The 18,712-nt window shown below is 40.6% G+C and overlaps 1 protein-coding gene across 4 annotated transcripts in view; it reads left to right on the forward strand.

The window, feature by feature from the left end:
- SNX13 (sorting nexin 13) overlaps window positions 1–18,712 on the forward strand; it is a 153,417-nt gene that overhangs the window by 27,017 nt on the left and 107,688 nt on the right. For all 4 annotated transcript variants that reach the window (XM_024219713.3, XM_024219717.3, XM_024219715.3 and 1 more), the window contains exon 2: window positions 15,675–15,787. In XM_024219713.3, coding sequence (XP_024075481.2) covers window positions 15,675–15,787 — 113 coding nt within the window. The remainder of the gene's footprint in view (window positions 1–15,674; window positions 15,788–18,712) is intronic.

Below are 18,712 nucleotides of genomic sequence, written 5' to 3' on the forward strand. Positions count from 1 at the left end.
GGACACCAGTGTTGCTCATTTCTGGTTTCACACTCTGCTCTTTCTCCCTTATTATATAACTCCACCACCCTAACCTCACCGCCAGAAAAACAAAAAAGCTAACAGCAATCCAAGACTTCTGCTTGTGTAATTCTCATGCCTTTTGCACTGCAGTATTTTATTTGTTTAGAGACACAGAGGGGAGGCAGTTGAGAAATTAATGGGTTTCTGTTTGTTTGTATCTCTGCAAGGAGACAAAGCAAGGCCATTTCCTTAAGTGCTCAGAACCGTCCAGAAGCAAGTGCTTATAGTTACAGGGCAGATCGGTGTCTTTCCATGAGTTGGCGTGTACATTTCCATGCTGGGTGGAATCAAAAATATTCATAATTTGGGATGATCAGAGCTCAGGTAGGGAAACGATGTAAAGTAGGAATATGAGACCACCCAGATGAGATACATGATGGTGTCTCCTGGAGTCAGAGACTGGGCCCCAATATCTGTCATGACTAAGGCTACATTTTAGTCACGGGTATTTTTAGTAAAAGTCATGGACAGGTCACTGGCAGTAAACAAAATTCACAGGCCCATGACTTATTTTTACTAAAAATAGCCCTGACTAAAATGGTGGGGGGCGGGGAGACTTGGGGAGCGCCACGGGTGCTGGGGCGGGCTCCATACCTAGCTCCTGGGAAGCTCCATGTGCTGCCTCTGCTCTGCCCCAAGCCCCAGTTCTGCAGCTCCCATTGGCTGGGAACTGCAGCCAATGGGAGCTGCGGGAGCGGTGCTTGGCTGCTGGCAGAGGCAGCAGGTGGAGCTAGGGGAGCTGAAGGAGAGGAGCGCCCCCCCCCCCAGGTAAGCAGTTGCCCAACCCCTGAGCCCCCCCATCCCCCCAAACTCCTGCTGCTGGGGGTTGGGGGGATCCTGAGACTGCCCCAGCAGTAGCCAGTGCAACTGACCCGGGGGGTTTCCCGAGCTTCTCAGGCAGCTCCTGGGCCAGCTGCACAGGGCTCCTGCAGAAGTCATGGAGGTCACAGAATCAGTAGCACAGCCCCTGGATTTCCCACAGGATCATGTCCTTAATACAGAACATGACCTGTTGTGCCATATTTATAAAGCTTGACTTCAAAAGTTAGGTGGCTTTCTTTATCTAGAAAAGTAGCCTCTCTAATTCAGTTTCTGATAGAGGCTCATGAAGTCAGCATATTTATTTTTTTTATGTAAATGTTTTAAGAGATTATAATTTTAAGCCTTAACATATTTTGTACTAAAATCAGGTTTCATTTTAAATGAATCTATATTTGAAAAGAAAAACATAATTTAAATAACAATCAAAAATTTAATTTGAATTAAAAAAATTGATTTTTAAAAAAATTGTCAGGGTTTTTTTATCCAACCTTTTTACATTTAGGTTAGTTTTTTAACATCTGGTGCTATGAAACTGGAAAATACCATTTTTGAATGGGTTACAAGTTGGTCTCCTATGCCCAAATTCAGGGAAGCATTTGGGCAAGTGCTTAACTTTGAACATATGCTTATATCCCATTGTTTTCAGTGGGATTTGGCATATCTTCAAGCTCTTTTGTAAATAAGGATGTTTTCCTGAATCAGGGACATAGTGCAGTTTGTGATCAGAAAAGAGATTTTTTTTCATTTGGAACATGAATAACTATTCTGCTGATATAAGGCATAAAAAAATCCAAGATCTCTTTCCCATACTGTTGGTTCTGCAGTGCTAATATCAGTAAATATCTTATTTATTAGAAAATAAAATTAATATGGATCAAAATACTTACCCTCCATATGCAAGGAATAGTTGCTTTAAGTGAAAAGGTGCCATTTTTATATAGTTTCTCTTACTGAGGATGATGTATGTGTCAGAACAAAGTTTGACTCTTAGATCCTAGGTAGAATTGACGATAAAAGAGGGGAGGGAGTTTTTTTCTTACAAGCTAATAAAATTGATATGGAAATTATTTAATATTTTTGATACTACCCACCAATGTATTAGATCCTTTCGGAACAGAAAAGAGACATTCTTTGTCCTATGGAGCTTGCAGTCTAAAGCTATTAGGATAGTAAACATAGAACCCAATTACACTACTTTTAGTCTCTTGTCAGATTATAATGGATTTAAAAGGATCTGTGAAAATAGATGGGTCTAATTTATTTTATAATCTTGATACTTCTACTGAAAAAATCAGTGTTTTAAAGGGACACAGTCAACTCCGTGCCATTACTATCTGAAACACTTTTCCTACTGTTGTAACACCTAAAATGATTGTAACTTGAAAGATCAAAGGGAATTAGTTAAGTCTCTTTACCTGATGTCACTTTGGGTATGTCTTCACTACTGGCCAGATCGTCGGGCAGCGATCGATCCAGCAGGGATCGATTTATCACGTCTAGTCTAGACACGATAAATCGATCCCTGAGCACGCGCCTGTTGACTCCTGTACTCCAGCTCGGCGAGAGGCGCAGGCAGAGTCGACGGGGGAGTGGCAGCAGTCAACTCACCACGGTGAAGACACTGCGGTAAGTCGATCTAAGTACGTCGACTTCAGCTATGTTATTCACGTAGCTGAAGTTGCGTAACTTAGATTGATATCCCCCCCCCCAGTGTAGACCAGGCCTCCCCCCCACCCCCCCTCGGTTTCCTTTGCAATATGAAAAACGTAACGAGAGAATTGGGTTATTGTGCATGCCTTGCTGTAATTTTTCATAGCCTTATAGCTTCTTAGGATGAGAATGGATCACAGAAGTGACTTTTAAAAAGACAAACTGTTAAATCTTGATAGTTGTGTTATATTACTACAGAATAGCACAGTTACTAGCCTCTCTATGCTATTAGGAAGATGGGAATAAGTAATTTGCAGAGCTGTGACTTTGCAAAGCTCCACCTGACATCATTTTCATTTTGTTGTCAAGATCTTAAGTCATCTAGGTGTAAAGACTTCAGCAGTTTATTTCATGTGTTATGATTGTTGTGCCTCACTGTTGTTTTTTTTTTAAAGTTATATGCTGTGTGAATCAGAGTTCTAGTTCCACCTACAACATTCCAGATTCTAGTTGTCATGCTAGCTAAAGTACCGTAGTTTGAATCCCAAAATAATTGTGTCTTAATCACTAAAATGACCTCTACCCGAATTATATAAAGGTATATGTATACATGAACAAATTTCAATTGCTCTCAGAATTGGAAACTAAAACTTAAAAGGCAGATGTTTGGAATTAAATATTTAAACTCAAGTGTATAGATTAGTTATCATACAATGTCTGATAACTACTGTATATGCTATAATTTACCCATCCATTGACAGTTTTCTATCACTCCAGCAGTGATGCTAAATATATTAAGCAAAGTTTAGCAGTGTATTTCTTATTTAAAAACTAATATACTGATTTGATAATTCTTTGTGTAAACTGAGTAGTTTTGTAATTGCTCTATAGTAGCTACTCATAAACTACACTAAATAAAACCATTGTCTAAATGGAATTTAATTTAAATATTATAATAGAGCTGATTATACAAAATAAATGATCGTCATGTAGGTGTTTCAAAGAAACACCCTTTCTTCCACCACTCTGTAGTGAGTAGATACGTCCTTCCTGCACTCTCTCACAACTCCACTGCACGGAAAGGAGAACTATCTATGTGAATCAGTCTGTTTCTTGTTGGTGGCAGGACAAGTCTTGGGTTACCACAACTGTAATATTGTGGGAGTAACCCATTCCTGAAGTCTTGTGGTTCAGGTAAATGATTCTGGAACTGAGTCTTTATGCCAGCTTCCTTTAGATTTTTGTTTCCCTTTATTAAAAAAACAGCAACTTAGAGATGCTGTCAACAAAATTCATGCTTCTGTCAGAAAGATTTTTTTTACTCTTTATTATAAGTAATGCCTATATTATTAAAATGACAATATCAGGGATTTTCTTTTCCCCTTTCCCTGTACATCTGACAGTTCTTTCCATGTAAGTGGTTTCACTTCCTCATTTCCTATTTTAGTATGAAGATGGCCATCTCAAACTGCTCTATGGGCACCTAGTTGCCTACTCTCCCTTTGGCAATGCAAGAGTATGGAACAGTCACAGAAACATGGACGTTATTAATATTTCAAAATTTTGATAGCTGCCATTTTGTGTGTTAAAAAAATTGTTTTATAATGCCCAAACGTGCTGGGTGTTTTAGACATATAACAGATAGGGGAAGGGATGCCATCATACAAGCAAATAACTGAAATAAGTCCACAATTTTTGTAGTTTTTTTTCTTTTCCCCCCACATCCTGTCCCTCAAGCCCCTGACCTTTGATTCAATCTTATATTTGTCCTGCAACCCTTGATCGCTGGTTCACTACCTGCTTCCTAATCCTCATGCCCATCACTCTCCACTGACTTACTGTAGCTAAAGAAACTTTAACTCAGTATTGCCAACAACAAAAGATTAAAAAAAAACATGAGTCAGATCCCTCAAAAATCACAAAACGCTTTTAAAAGGCTTTAAATCATGTTTTTGGTTTGATTATTTTTTTTTAAATTCCTTCTACTCACCCCCAACATGTAGGAGACAGCTAGTCTTGTCAACTGTCACAAATTTATCGATTACAAAATGTGATTTTTGGTCCCTGTTGCAGGAGTAATACATAAAGGCATCCAGTCCCTCATAAGCATTACTGTTACATCTTTGAGACTTGCTGTTTGGAAAAGCAAGTTTATTAAATCACAATCTGAACTTCTTGGAGCTTACACACGCAGAGCCTTCCATTCTCTGGACATAGGCAAAATGTCTCTCACAGTACTTTGCATCTCAAATACGCTCTAGAATGGTGCCACACCCTATTCTTAAAAGGATAGCTCCAATTAACTAAAACACAAACAGTAAAAATACAACAGTAATATGAGTAGTATCACAACATTCAGTTTCATTTCTAAATACGTTTTGCAATATGAAATAATTCCAGCAACTACTGTGGGGTTTTTACATTAACTTTTTATATGATATGTATATTTTTCCCACTCCCACGTGATGGATCATCAGCAGAGTTTGAACACCGAGCTGTCAGATCCAGAGCACAAACCTCTTCCCAACAGTTACTCTTTTGGCTGATGTGGAAGTAAGCATACTACTGTTCTTTATGTGGACTAGAGCTTAACAGGGAGACATGTTTTGCCAGTGGGTTAAATGTGTTTGCAACAATTTTTTTGGCAAATAGTAAATACACTGAAAAATGCATTTAGTTTCAGTCAAAAAAAAGTTCAAGAGTCCGTTCAAAATGAGCTGGATTCTTTTTTGGATTTTTTTGGTTCAGCTACAAAACCAAAAAATTAATTATCCACTCAGCTGTATTTGTGACACAGCAGTATACTCTGTGTAAGTCAGGGGCGGGCAAACTTTTTGGCCTGAGGGCCACGTTGGGTTTCGGAAATTGTATGGAGGTCAGGCTGTGCCTCCCCAAACAGCCAGGCATGGCCTGGCCCTGCCCTCTATCCGACCCCCCCGCTTCTCACCCCCTTACGCCCCCCCGATCTCCTGCCCCATCCAACCCCCCCGTTCCCTGACTGCTCCCCTGACCTCTGCCCCATCCAACCTCCCCTTCTCCCTGTCCCCTGACTGCCCCCTGCCCCCATTCAACCCCTGTTCCCCACCCTCTGACCGCCCTGACCACTACCCACACCCCCGCCCCTTGACCACCCAGGCCGGGCTCTGCAGTTGCGCTGCCCCAGGAGATCACGGCCCCGCCACCCAGAGCATTGCGCTGGTGGCGCAGTGAGCTGAGGCTGTGGGGAATGGGGAACAGTGTGGGAGGGGCCGGGGGCTAGCCTCCTGGGCCAGGAGCTCAGGGGCTGGGCAGGAGGAGCCTGCGGGCCATAGTTTGCCCACCTCTGGTGTAAGGCATTGTGAGTCTCAAACTCGAGCCTGCAACAAACACCTCCACTCTGCCATCCATCAGCAGCAGTAGCCAACTCTTGCTCCATTACCTACGACCTGCTGTGGACACAGTCTACGGGAAGTTCCTCTTCAAGGGGTCTGACAGACAGTAAGTAACCTCGTGGCTCCTGATTGGCTCCCCGCCCTATATAAACCCAAAGGGTATTCCAGGAAGAGTCTAGTCAACAGCGTAAGTGTCCTGTAGTTGCCATATCCATTCCTGCTTTCTGCTCTTTAACTCTGGGCTCTGACCTAAGTTTGATTTGGACCTCGGCTTCTAACTTGGACTCTGATCCTTGGTATTGATCCCAGGTTGGAACGTGACTACAAACTTTTCTGCTACTCTTGGCCTCAGCTTTCACCCTGCTTTGACTCTTGGTCCCAACCGCCCTTGTCAGGATCCTGACACTCTGGGTGTCAGGATCCTTGATCTTTTTTACTCGGGTCTAAGAGTAGAGTGTGGTGTTAGTAGCTAGGCAACATAGCTAATATATCAATGCTCCTGTGAAAGTTGTCTGTGGGGATCGGGATATAAAAGCATGAAACTGTTCCACCTGAGTGTCATGAAATAATGTGAAGGCTGAAGCTTTTGCAGTCTTCCCAAGACCAGTTGCAGTAAGGTCCAAAATCATATTATTTGTGAGGTGGCAACATTGTTAACTGCTTGGCTCGTTTTGAATATGGCAGACTCCCTATCCACTTACCTGTTTCTTTCCACACCTTCCAAACAAGCCTGTCTCTACCCTCAGAATCTGGAACTAGTGGAATTTGAGAGCTGGAACAAATAGCTGATGCTGCTGAGTCGTTCTCTCTTGAAGGAAGCAGGGCTTTCCTACAAAACTTCAGGTCCAACTGAATTAATGTAATTTAAAAATATGTAACTTGTAAAACAGTTTCAAAATCGCTGCTTTATATGCCCCCTGTGTTCATCTTTGTGCAGCTATTTAAAGAGAGGAAAGTTTCATTTCAGGGTGCACTTCTCACTTAATAAAGAATATATTCTTATAGTAGCAGAATATTCAGTAACCTAGTCTGCCATTTTTGTGTTTCAGTTTCAGAATTACCTACTCCCACTGATATGGAAAAATAAAAACTCCTGTCATGGGATTAATGCCATTCTAAAAATGTAACAAATTCTATTTTTACATGTACATCTTAAAATATCCTTCCGTATGCCTCCGAACTTGCTAGTTCAAAAATGTGGAAAACTAGCATGTTGCAGAAAAAAATATATGTTAAACATAATTGCTGATTTTACTACTAACTTGTAACATGAATCATTCTGCAAATCCAGAAATTCTTATATTCAGCTTCTAATACAAGGAATATAATTTTCACAATGTACCTTTTTAAAAAGTTGGTGCATTTCCCTTAATAACCCTAAACTTTTGAAATATCCTTCTTTGCAATCTAGCTATTTGGAGGTTTCTGAGAAATTAAGTCTACCACTTTGCAGTGGTATGGAACAAGGTCTTAATGTGAGTATTTTATTCTGCTTTTATGAGAACAAAACAATAAAAAGGCACTTTATCCTAGGTGCCCATTGCCCTTCCAAATTTTGTAAAACTTAAAGATGAATCCAGGAGCAAACTCTGTGTAAAGCAATAACTAAACTTAGCAGTGGAAAATTGAGACATTACATGTGCTAAATATTGTCTTAAGCAACACTGCAAAACTCCCTACCCAAAACACTATGTAAAAAGGTGTATTTTGCATTATGCTATGAAAATCAACAAATATGGGCTGTTTTGGAGCAGATTCTGAATGTATGGGTCCATCATGCTAGCATCTTCTTCCCTTTTTATTAAGGGAGTCTGGCTTGCGTACCTCTGCTGGTTTAACTGTGTCATTCTGGCACAGAAAAAGAGAGTCTCTTAAGAAAGTGTGCCCAAGGCCATTACGGGCTTCATACTATAGGCCATAACCATCAACTTAAATTCCACCTGGAAACCTGCAGACAGCCAATGCAAATTACGGTGCCCTTTTTAATAACAAGTTCATGGTGAGAGACCTTGCTTAACAAATGGTAGAGAATGCACCAGTCCAGTCTTAATTTCCAAATGAATTTAAGATGTAGCTCCCAATAGAGTGCATTGCAGCAATCCAGTTGTGTGGAGACAAAAGAATGAATCATGGTAGCAAGAGAGAAGGCCACAACCTCCTAGTCAGAAATTGGAATCTTTTCCCACCTAAATGACACCCCAGGCAGGATGCAAACCATACAAGCCTTTCATGGGCAAGAGGGAATCCATAAACAAGCTCTGCTATTATTCTCAAAAGGGGAAGTGGGCACAACCCCAACTTAATCAGTTTCATGAGACTTGCACCTGTATATCAAATGCTTTCCTTCTCCTAGGCTGGCTACCCAGTGTAAAAAGCACAGCCCTCCCCACCCACTAACCTCTCAGTGAGCATCTTAATTTCATACTAGGAGAAAGTAGTACCAGTCACCATTCTTGTCCTTGAAAAAGAAACATGGAGTAATCTGACCAGGAGACAGAGCTGAACTATCAAGGAGTGCCTCTAAACAGCCCTGTCCTATCAGTCCTGTCCGTGCCAACCATTAACCTGGCCCGTCCCTTCTCATGTCTATAGCAACTTTACCCTTATTTAGCTTATTCACTATGTGTAGGTGAGGGAAATAGGGGGAAAAACAATTTATTGTTTCCCTTCCCTTACAAATTGCTGATGGAGCCAGTGGCAGGATGTGTATGTCTTCTGTACTTTTAGAAAGGAATTACTTATCTATAATTGCAAAACTGACCCATCTTCCTTCCCTGGAGAGCTGGATCATGCTATGTTCTTAAATTGGGACCCAAAAAAAGAAGAAACTATAGAACAATACAGAATTATGTGTAACTTTGAGCTATGTGGCAGAAATAATGTTTATGGAAACCCCCTTTCTGTAGCTGAGCTATGACTTTTTTCATGACTTTTTTTCATAATTTAGGTTTCAATCCCACAACCTCACTTGCATGCTTAATATTAAGCAAGTGAGTAATCCCTCTGAACTGCTCAAATGAAGTGTGTTTGAGTTTTTGCGGGATTGAGGCCTAAATTATATGCTGGAGTCTAAGTAGCTTTCTATAGGAGTTACATGTCTACAAAAAAGGTACAGCAAAAATTCTCTCTTATTGAGATTGAGGGTATGTCTACACCGCAAAACCAAAAAATCCCCCCAAAAAACAAAACCACACCCTGCAGCAGCGAGTCTTAGAGCCTGGGTCAAATGACTTGGGCTAATGCTATGGAGCTAATAATAGCAGTGTAAATGTTCCCATTTGGGCTGGAGTCCAGGCTCTGAGACCTGGTGAGAAGGGAATCCTGGGTTCCAGCCTTAATGGGAATGTCTACACTGTTATTTTTAGCCCTATATCGTGAGCCCAAGTCAGTTTACCCGGGCTCTGAGATTTGCTGCTGCAGGGTATTTTGCAGTGTAGATGTACCCCAAGGCTCCTAGAGAAATGCCTCCACCTAACAACTAAAGTATACCCTCCTTTCCTCAGGGAATCAGTTCACAGGTCCCTCTAGAATGAATAATTTTCTCTTTAAAACTAAATATAGTAGAACTGGAAATATTTGAAAAAATCTGCAGAATTGTAAATTACTTTGATTATTTATAGTAACATTAGCAGAAATGTCCATCTTCAGCATTTGGGTCTGAGTTGGAAAATATTGACATTGGAATATTAGCTGCTTACGCTAAAGTAAATAGTTTTACAGCATTTTCTACTAAGCTATTTATGTGTTTGTGGCAAATTTTCCTGGAGTGTGACTCCTTATGCTAGCCCAGTAGAATTATGGACTTTCCTTGCATTAACTCTGGGGTGGCCAACCTGAACCTGAGAAGGAACCAGAATTTATCAATGTACATTGCCAAAGAGCCACAGTAATACGTCAGCAGCTCCCTCCCAGCGCCTCCCACCCACCTGCAGCCCCGCCTTCCTCCCCGCATCTCCCGATCAGCTGTTTTGTGGTGTGCAGGAGGCTCTGTGGAGGGTAGGGAGGAGCGAGGGCACTGCAGGCTGAGGAGAGGGGGCGGAAAGGGGTGAAGTGGGGGCAGGGCCTGTGGCAGAGCCAGGGGTTGAGCAGTGAGCACCCCCTGGCACGTTGGAAAGTTGGTGACTGTAGCTCCAGCCCTGGAGTCGGTGCCTATCGAAGGAGCCGCATATTAACTTCTGAAGAGCCTCATTTGGCTCCGGAGCCACAGGTTGGCCACCCCTGCATTAACTCTTTAAAATTTCAGTAGCTAATATATAAATTAAAAAAAAAAATGTAGCTGTGAGTCTTAATTGCTGCAAACTTTGTCTAAAATTGTTCTTGGGAATTCCATTATCAAGAAGCCTAAATAATACCTTTCTAAAGAGTAGCTTTTTTGAGTAGCTAGAAAACAATAGGATTATGTACCATTTCATAAAGTATAGAAGAATTTGGGTGAATATCTCAGCTAAAATTAATACAGTGGTACCAAGTAGTGAGAGAGCTATACAATTGGGTCAGTTAAATTTTAGTCTTAAGAAAGCTGATTAAAATGCCTAATGAGATTTGACTCTCTTTGCAGCTGTATGCTAAATTACCAAAAATGGTATGGGGTAGAGAAGTTCACTGTTCTGGCTACCCAGAAAGTTTTGAGGGAGGTGTATTTGATAATTATAGAGAAAGTCTCTTATCTTCTCAATGTGAAGTTTTCCCTCAGACTTCTAAGATTAGATCTTGCGATACACGTTTAATAAAGCCTCAGTATAAGCATTCTGTATGACTTCAAAAATTATAGAGGAAATCTAGTGTGATTTTTGTATTTATAAATTTTGGTCCCCATATACCCTGACTTCCATCTGTGGTGTCTTTCCTTGTCCTCTCTTGTTGTTGCTTAGACTGTAAACTATTTGGAGTAGGGGCCATGTCTGTTTTCTAGTTATGGCACCTAGCACGCTTTTGAGGGCACAGTGAATACATTTCCTTTTCTGTAAACTTGGGGAGTACCTAGAATTTGAGGAACCTTGTTTTGTCATATTGTGTAATGGAAACTTTTGTTTTTGTGCTCTTATTTTTAAGACATTTATTTATCACTTTGCTGCTAGGCCATAATATTTTGCCCAAAGAGAAAACAATTACATCTTGAACTGATTTGGCTAGAAGAAGATTCCATGATTAGTTAGCATCAGTGCCCTATGTATTATGTGGCCAGGAAATCTATTTCTTGTCACAGAACTGTTCTGTTCTTCAAAATTTGAACTGTCATATTTTTGTGAAATATGATGATGATACCACTGAAAACATGTACAGGAAGATATACAGGAATAATCTGTACAGAAATAATGAGTAGAAGAGGCAACCAAATGCTCAAGTCTGTAGGTGACTAAAGTTGAGAATATTGGCCTGTGTTTTTATCCCACAATCCCAAACTCTCTGTTAGTCTGCCAAAGGCCCCAATTCCAAAACGTGGCAACTTCCATGCAAAAATATGAGGTGTATTGAAATATGATGACAGTGTAAAAGAGAATTTAATATAAGTGAAAGTAATACAGGAAGAAATTAACAAACCTCTATTTTTAATTAAATGAAGCTGTTGTAAAATTTCCAGACTGCTGCGTCTGTGATACAAAATTTTGGTCCACCTTGCTATGGTGCACACAGGAGCTTGCTTATAATAAGGGCCACTGGAAATGCCAACTTTTAGGGTGGCAGAGATCTTTGGTATTTGTTATTTTCTGCAGAATTTAAGCTTTTGTAAAAGATTCTAGTCTCCTGACACAAGACATGCTGCAAGGTGAGAACTGCAGAAGAATTGAAGAATGTTTTTTCATTAGAAAACATTGGAAAAAGCAGTGGTTTTGAAATTGTAGATTAATAACCAGAAAAAAGTTATGTTTCAAGTTGATCTGACTGGGAGCTGGAATTGTGGATTTTTCGTGATAAAAAGATGTGTGTATGGTCCGAAGAGTCAAGAGGAGAATGAGCGATAAAATAGCTTGTCATTTTCTGTGACAAGGATAATTTCATTTAGTAAGGTCAAAGCAGTTCACAGCCAAAAAAAATCTCTAGTGGTTTCAATTTTGAGCTACTAGATTTTGAATTGTATTAATGTTTTAATTAATATTTATCTATAAAAATCTCTGATGTTAGAAGGAAAAATGTCTTCCAACTCTTGAGCTCCCCCTGCTCTCCCCTCTGCAAATGACTGCATTTTACTATGGATATTGGGGCACTTATTTAGGGGACTAGCCTCTCTTGGGAAGAAACAAGTAATTTTAACGAATAGGAAAGCAGGACTTCACTCTTAACATTCCAATAGGATTTAGAATCACATATAATTCTTCATATCTTATGATAGGATATATTTCTGGGTGAGTAGGTGTGTCTCAATCTGAGAGGTGAAAATGTTTTATTTCCCACCCCCCGGAAAGACACAGAGGCCACTTTATTATATCTGTTCTCTTGGGTCATATGGCTTTTGACTATCCTAAGGGTCTAAATACCTTTTTTAGAAAGTGAGCTTTCTGACTTCCATGCATAAAGTTGAAGCCAAAGTGTGTAAGCTCTGAATATTCTAATCACTCCTTTCAGAGAATAAGAATTAAAGGTAGACTTTTCATCACTTTCCGAGGAGAGCTGGCTGACAACATAGTGCTGGATCTCCTTTTGTTTTACAACTGTCAAACCACATTAGAAGACAAGTACATTAAATACTTAATATTATTCTTCCACGTAAGCAATTGCTGGAATTCCCACAGGAATGTTATTTAATAACTAGTAGGAGAGCTGGTAAATTACACACACTCTGAGATGTAGTCCACACAAAGAAAAAATTTGAGAACCCCTCAGTATTGCAGAACTCTTGGAAGGCCTCTAAATTCTTGCCTGTATTAATTTATTTCATGCTTGTGATCAGGTTAAAGCATGCTTTCCATATTCCGCTGTAGACTGGACTGAACTATGCTTTAACTGTGTTCATAGGCCGTGTTGCAGCATTGTAAAAGTCATGACTAGTGTAGTACAGTTTGTAGAGTCTTGTGCGGATACAAAAATTTGTATCCACATCCAATCCACTTAAATTAGCTGCAGATATCCGCAGATATCAGCAGATTTGCAGGGCTCTACATAAGAGTTCCACATGTCACCATGCAACAGTGATGCAGAGTTGTGCCAAACCCCCAACTGTCTCTCCTTCCCCCCGCCCCCCCACTTCTCCACAGAGACCTCCCGCTGTACCTCCTTCCCTGTTCCGGGCAGGGAGGCTTCATCCTGGGCCATTTTGTATTGGTCTCTAGTTTAGTATAGTTCCTTCTGTCTAAATGAAGGAGCAGCACTTATTGGCTATGGAAGGTAGTGCACAAGTGGAAAGATGGTTATTGTGTGACCTGAGCATATACTTACTGTGACACAGACTCCTTGGCAAAAGACTCGCACCTCAGACCTGACAAACTTACTCAGCTAAACATATTTTGCGAAATATGTATCCATAAGGTATCTACAGAAAGCTCGTAACTTGTAATGATTCATAACTATCATTGTTATGATGATGTGGGAGGGGGCAGGGGGTTCAGGGATGGGGTGAGGTGGGCTCTGGGTGGCACTTACCTGGGGGGCTTCCCGGAAGCGGTGACATTCCCCTCGCTTAGCTGATAGGCGGAGGCGTGGCCAGGCAGCTCTGCATGCTGTCTCCGCCTTCAGGCACCGCCCCTGCAGCTCCCATTGGCAGTGGGAGCTCCATCGGCCAATGGGAGCTTCAAAGCCAGCGCTCTGGGTAGAGGCAGCACGTAGAGCTGCCTGGCCATGCGTCTGCCTAGCAGCTGAGCAAGGAGGATGTTGCCGCTTCTGGGGAGCCACCAGGTAAGCGCCACTGTGCCGTGCCCCAACCCCCTCCCACACCCAAACTCTGCTGCAGGGAGTGCAGGGGCACGCTGGGCCGAGACTGCCCCAGCAGCAGCTGGTGCGCCTGGCGCAGGGGTTTCCTGAGCTGCCCCTGAGCCAGGCACACTGGCCGCTGCAGAGGTCACGGGAAGTCACAGAATCCGTGACCTCCATGACAGACTCACAGCCTTATTATAACAGATAGCAAACAGATCAAAGCAGATGACGTTAGTAAATAAAACCGTAAACTCATCTTAACACACTAAATGGGTAGGATATGAATTAGCAAATTCTCACCTTGAATGGTAAACAGGCTGGCAGATTCTTTAGGCACAGGTTGCCTTGGCTTTCCCAGGTTTTCATACGCTGGCTAAAAATCCCTCTAGCTTGGGACCATCACTTCCCACAGTTCAGTCTTTGTCCCTCAGGTGTTTCCAGGTGTGTTGTAGGGAAAGTGAGGTGCCATCATGATGTGATTGTCCCTCTTTTTTATATCTTCTTCCCAGTTGCTGGAAAGCTCTTTTGCTGTGACCTGGGTCAAACAGTTCCCATTGTGTAGTGCTATCTCTGAGAGGTTCCTATTGTACAAAGTTCCTGGGGTAATCCCTGTGCTTGTGTATATTTTCTCAATGAGCTATTAACATTGTTTGGCCTTTTTACTGTTGTACCTGAAAGTCTCCTTGTGAGTGTTTTTCAACCTCACAACATGTTTCAGTAACACATACACAGCCAAACTTCATAACTTCACATACAATGATAGCACATACAATCCAGTGAGATATTATTGTCTAGCAGATAAAGACTTTTAGAATGATACTTCACAAGGCATACTTCGTACAAAACATATCCTAATTACATGACAGTGGTGATTATTGGAGTGCCAGGGTGTCACAAGGTTTTTTTTCCTCATGAGTTTGGATCCTGGTTCCTGTGAAGCCAGCCAGCTCTGCAACAGATTGAACTTTATGCATGTCTCGGGGGGAGGGCTCACTTTATTAGATGGGAAACGTAACTATTAATAAATGTAGATCCAGGTTTGCATTTTATTATTTGGTTTTGTATTATGACCATTTGTTTCCACTGCACTCACTTGTTTCCAATTAACTCGCCATTCTTTCTTAAATAAACCCACTCTTGTTTTATTATAAGTGCTCACAAGTGCTGTGTGATTTTACAGAAGCAGTGATTTAAGGAAAACTCTGGTGTACACTGCTCCTTTGGGGTAGGAGGATCTGGGATTTCTGACTAGCCAGTGTTGGGCTGAAGATCACAGAAGAAAACTTCAAAGAGACTCAGGGACTGGAGTGCACCTATTTTTAATCTGCAAGACGAAGACAGAGCTGGCATAGCCTGGAGGAGAGAGCATGAGTGGCTAATATCCAGCCACCATGGCCAAGGCTTCCTCTTGCTGGAGGCAGGGGGTGACTCACAGTCCTGGGTTACCAGAGAACCATCACACTTCCCTTCTCCAGAAAGTCTGAGATGCATCAAAAGAGGTGTAAAGACTGTAACAGAGGAGGAAGAAGTAGAAAGTTACATGAAAATAAGAGGACCCAAGGAAGAGAAGTGCACAAATGCATAATTATAGTAGGGGTGACAGTGTGTAAAGGAGGGACGTGTAATATTTAATTTTTGCATGGAAGGGAGAATTAGTAGCTGAAAGAATTGTGCAATCTGATTGTTGCTTAAATGGGATTGTTAGCCCAAATATATTCAATGATAAAAACATCCTTTCTGATACTTTGGAACCTCTTCTCTTTATGTAAAATAAAACTAAAACTCTGAAAACTAAATCAAAATGGGCAATCATTATGATATCTTTTAAGACATTACAAATATGTTAAATTAAATTTACTAAAAATTCTCCAAAATGTACAAATATTACATTAATTATTCCTGTTCTGTTTTTTATTTCAGACCAGTCTTTCCATATGGGGATGGGGAAGCCTTGGTGTTGTGCTCTTTCTAGTAACTTTTGGACCCTTTGCTATATTTTACTTTGCGTTTTATATCCTCTGCTTTGTGGGTGGGTAAGTATACTCTACTGTGGATTATAGTGTATTTTGTAAGTTTAATTTACCATTAAAAAAGAACACAAGAACTAAAACTGAGAAAAAGGGTAGAAGTACACCAATAGGAAGCTATCAAGACATGAAGCATATCCTATATTTTCTCAGATGCTTCATGTGTTCACAGCAGAGTACATTTCTTTGATCTAGCATTTTTTCTTTGGCTAATGCAAAAAGTATCCTACTTCTCTTATTAAATAAGTGAAGAAAATAAAATTATCCTCAGCTTGCTGCTTTCTTATTTACTTTATTACAGTATTTTACATGTTAAGTAAAAATTAATCAGACAAGGTAATATTTATTTCCCTTCTTGAAAATTTCGGTACAAACTACTATGAAAAAGGGAAATTGGAAATAAAACAAACAGAACTTTATTATCCACTGAATGGTGCTTATTTCAATATCTCCATCCAAGTTTGAGCAGTAACCATTTTTTTCCTGACTCATGACTTGTCATATTGATTTCTTACATTTTAACAATAAACTGAAAATAAATAGGCATGCAATGACTGACTTTACTATCTTCAGTTGATCATTACCTTCAATTACTGTACTGATTACTTGGTCAAGAACCAGGAGATAACTGTACTTTGTCCATTTTCCTTATCAAAATCCCATTTCCCTGTTTTTTTATGTATATGCTAGTTAACTGTTTGAATGGCAGTCTTCCTTGGCAACCACACTTTCAGCTGCATATCCAAAGAGATGGCATGAGGGTGTAATTTTGTCTGAGGAAAGAGCAGGTGATATTTTAGTTGTGTTTAGCTCCAGTATTATAGCTGCACTACAGCGTGTGATATAATTAAGGTTGCAGTTTGTTTTTATTTCTATACTTGTATGTAAACCAAAATTATATTATTTGTTGTTAATGTATATCTTAACTACATAATACGTGTTGTGGGAGTAACCTTATCTGTTGTAAACAGCCAGGCAATTCCCCCTTCCTTTTTCAATTTAAGATGTTGCATTAGTGCTATATATTTTTTGGGCTTCAGTATGTATTGAGTTTTAGTCTGCTTAGCATATTATCAACTCTAGTAATCTCTCTGCAGGATGCTATGCCAGTAGGTTATATTGACAGGTGTAGTAGCTTCCAAGAGGGTGCTTAGTGGCTAGAGTAGTTAAAAGTAGGGCACAGTATTTCTCATAACCATTTTGGAGTCTAGACTCTCTGAGAGCCCATAAGGGTCAGTTTTATGGAGTTGTACAACCTGGTTAAAACTGAATTATTCTCAGCAAACACTTCCCTAGAAAGAGTGGGATTTTAGACATGTATGGCTAGGGTATTTTTAATTGGTACTTCCAGTTGAGCGCTGATGTAAAGAAGCTAATATTTTTAAGTTTTGTTATGGGTTCACTGCTCAATGCGTCCGATGATCTGAAAAGTTCTTTGTCCAGCTATACCGAAAGAAGGACAGGAGACACTTGATATGGTTTTAATGAGGCCTCAACTCTACTATTAGATATCTGGGACAAACTGGCAGATAAAAGTGTACCTGAGAAGCTTCTGCCAGCCGCCCCTCTTTTCCATCCAGGTCCCCCAGCCAACCCATTGCTGGGACCTTACCATCCCCCTCCCCCATACAGAAGTTAAGGTAGGCTATAAGGAAGGAGGGTTGGCTCCCTGCCGAACCATTCATAGGAGCCCCAAATCTCCCCCCATTCCATTCCTTTATCCAACGCCTCCTTTTTAAGTCCTTTACCAAGGCATTTATCCACTCGTATACCTTTCCTATGGAGTACCTGCACTGAATATTCACTCCATGCTTAGGCTATATGTCACAACTTATTATATAACTCCCTTCATGCCTCACATCAGCAAAGCCCTCCCTGAACCTGCTGTTGGGCAGGTGAACCACTCCCCACCCCCCCCAAGGCCAATCTGGTGGTGAGAGAAAAATTCCTTCCCAGCCCCCTTAAAAAGGGGTGGCTAGAGTAATGCCCCCTGTAGAGCACTGTTCCCTTTCCTTTGGTCAGCTTGACAACATCTTCCCCCTTAAAGGTACGGTGCAGTCAATATCTTAAATCTATTGTCTTATCAATATTAAGGATGTTGATCCAATGAGTATGTGGTTTTCCTGTGGGCCAGTACTTCTTAAAGTGCTGTATGGCTCCTTCACTTGAGTAATTTATCAATATTTTGAGGTAGCATGTTTTTGCTTTTGACAACTTTGTCTTTGAACGTTTGAAATCATGTGTGTGCCAGCTTCCCCTTACCACTGATAAGGTGAGCACAAAATGTGTAAACTAGTTCATTTAAAAAATCTACTTGCAGCACGTTAAGAGTTCTTTCATTTATTACCACCTCCTTATTACAATGTAGTCTAAGAAATTCCCATAAATTCTATTGGAAACTGCACTAATCTCTAGTTTGTGTTCAGTTTCAGCTCCCAGGCTGAATTGCTTGGCTTGTCAAATCTATCAGACTGAGGAACCAAAGACAACTCCTCATGTAGTCAATTTACCATCTTTGATTACTCATTATTGTAGGTAGCTTGGCTGCTACATCTTGTCCATTTCACCAAGCCTCATCAATATCCACCTTAAGCTAATTTAATTTTATGGTAATATACTCTGTACCGTTATAGCAGATTTTCCAGCCATCCTCCTGTTACTTATTTATTGATGTTGGTAGATGTTAAATCTCAAGTGGAATGTTATTACTTTGAATTTAATGTGCATGAGGTTTCCTGCCTTCCTTCCTACCTATCACTACTTAGTGCTCTTAATCTTTTCAGGAGCATGATACTTGCTTAATCTAAACTGTATCAATGTGTGAGGAACAGAGCTATGTATACGGAACAGGTGAAGCTAGGTTGTATCTGAATTGTTCCTGTCTGCATTTTCTTCACTAATTGATCTGTCACGTTAATCTGATCCAAATTA

Source organism: Terrapene carolina, unplaced genomic scaffold (genome assembly GCF_002925995.2).
Source record: "Terrapene carolina triunguis isolate 2854851 unplaced genomic scaffold, T_m_triunguis-2.0 Scaffold84, whole genome shotgun sequence".
Lineage (NCBI taxonomy): Eukaryota > Metazoa > Chordata > Testudines > Emydidae > Terrapene > Terrapene triunguis.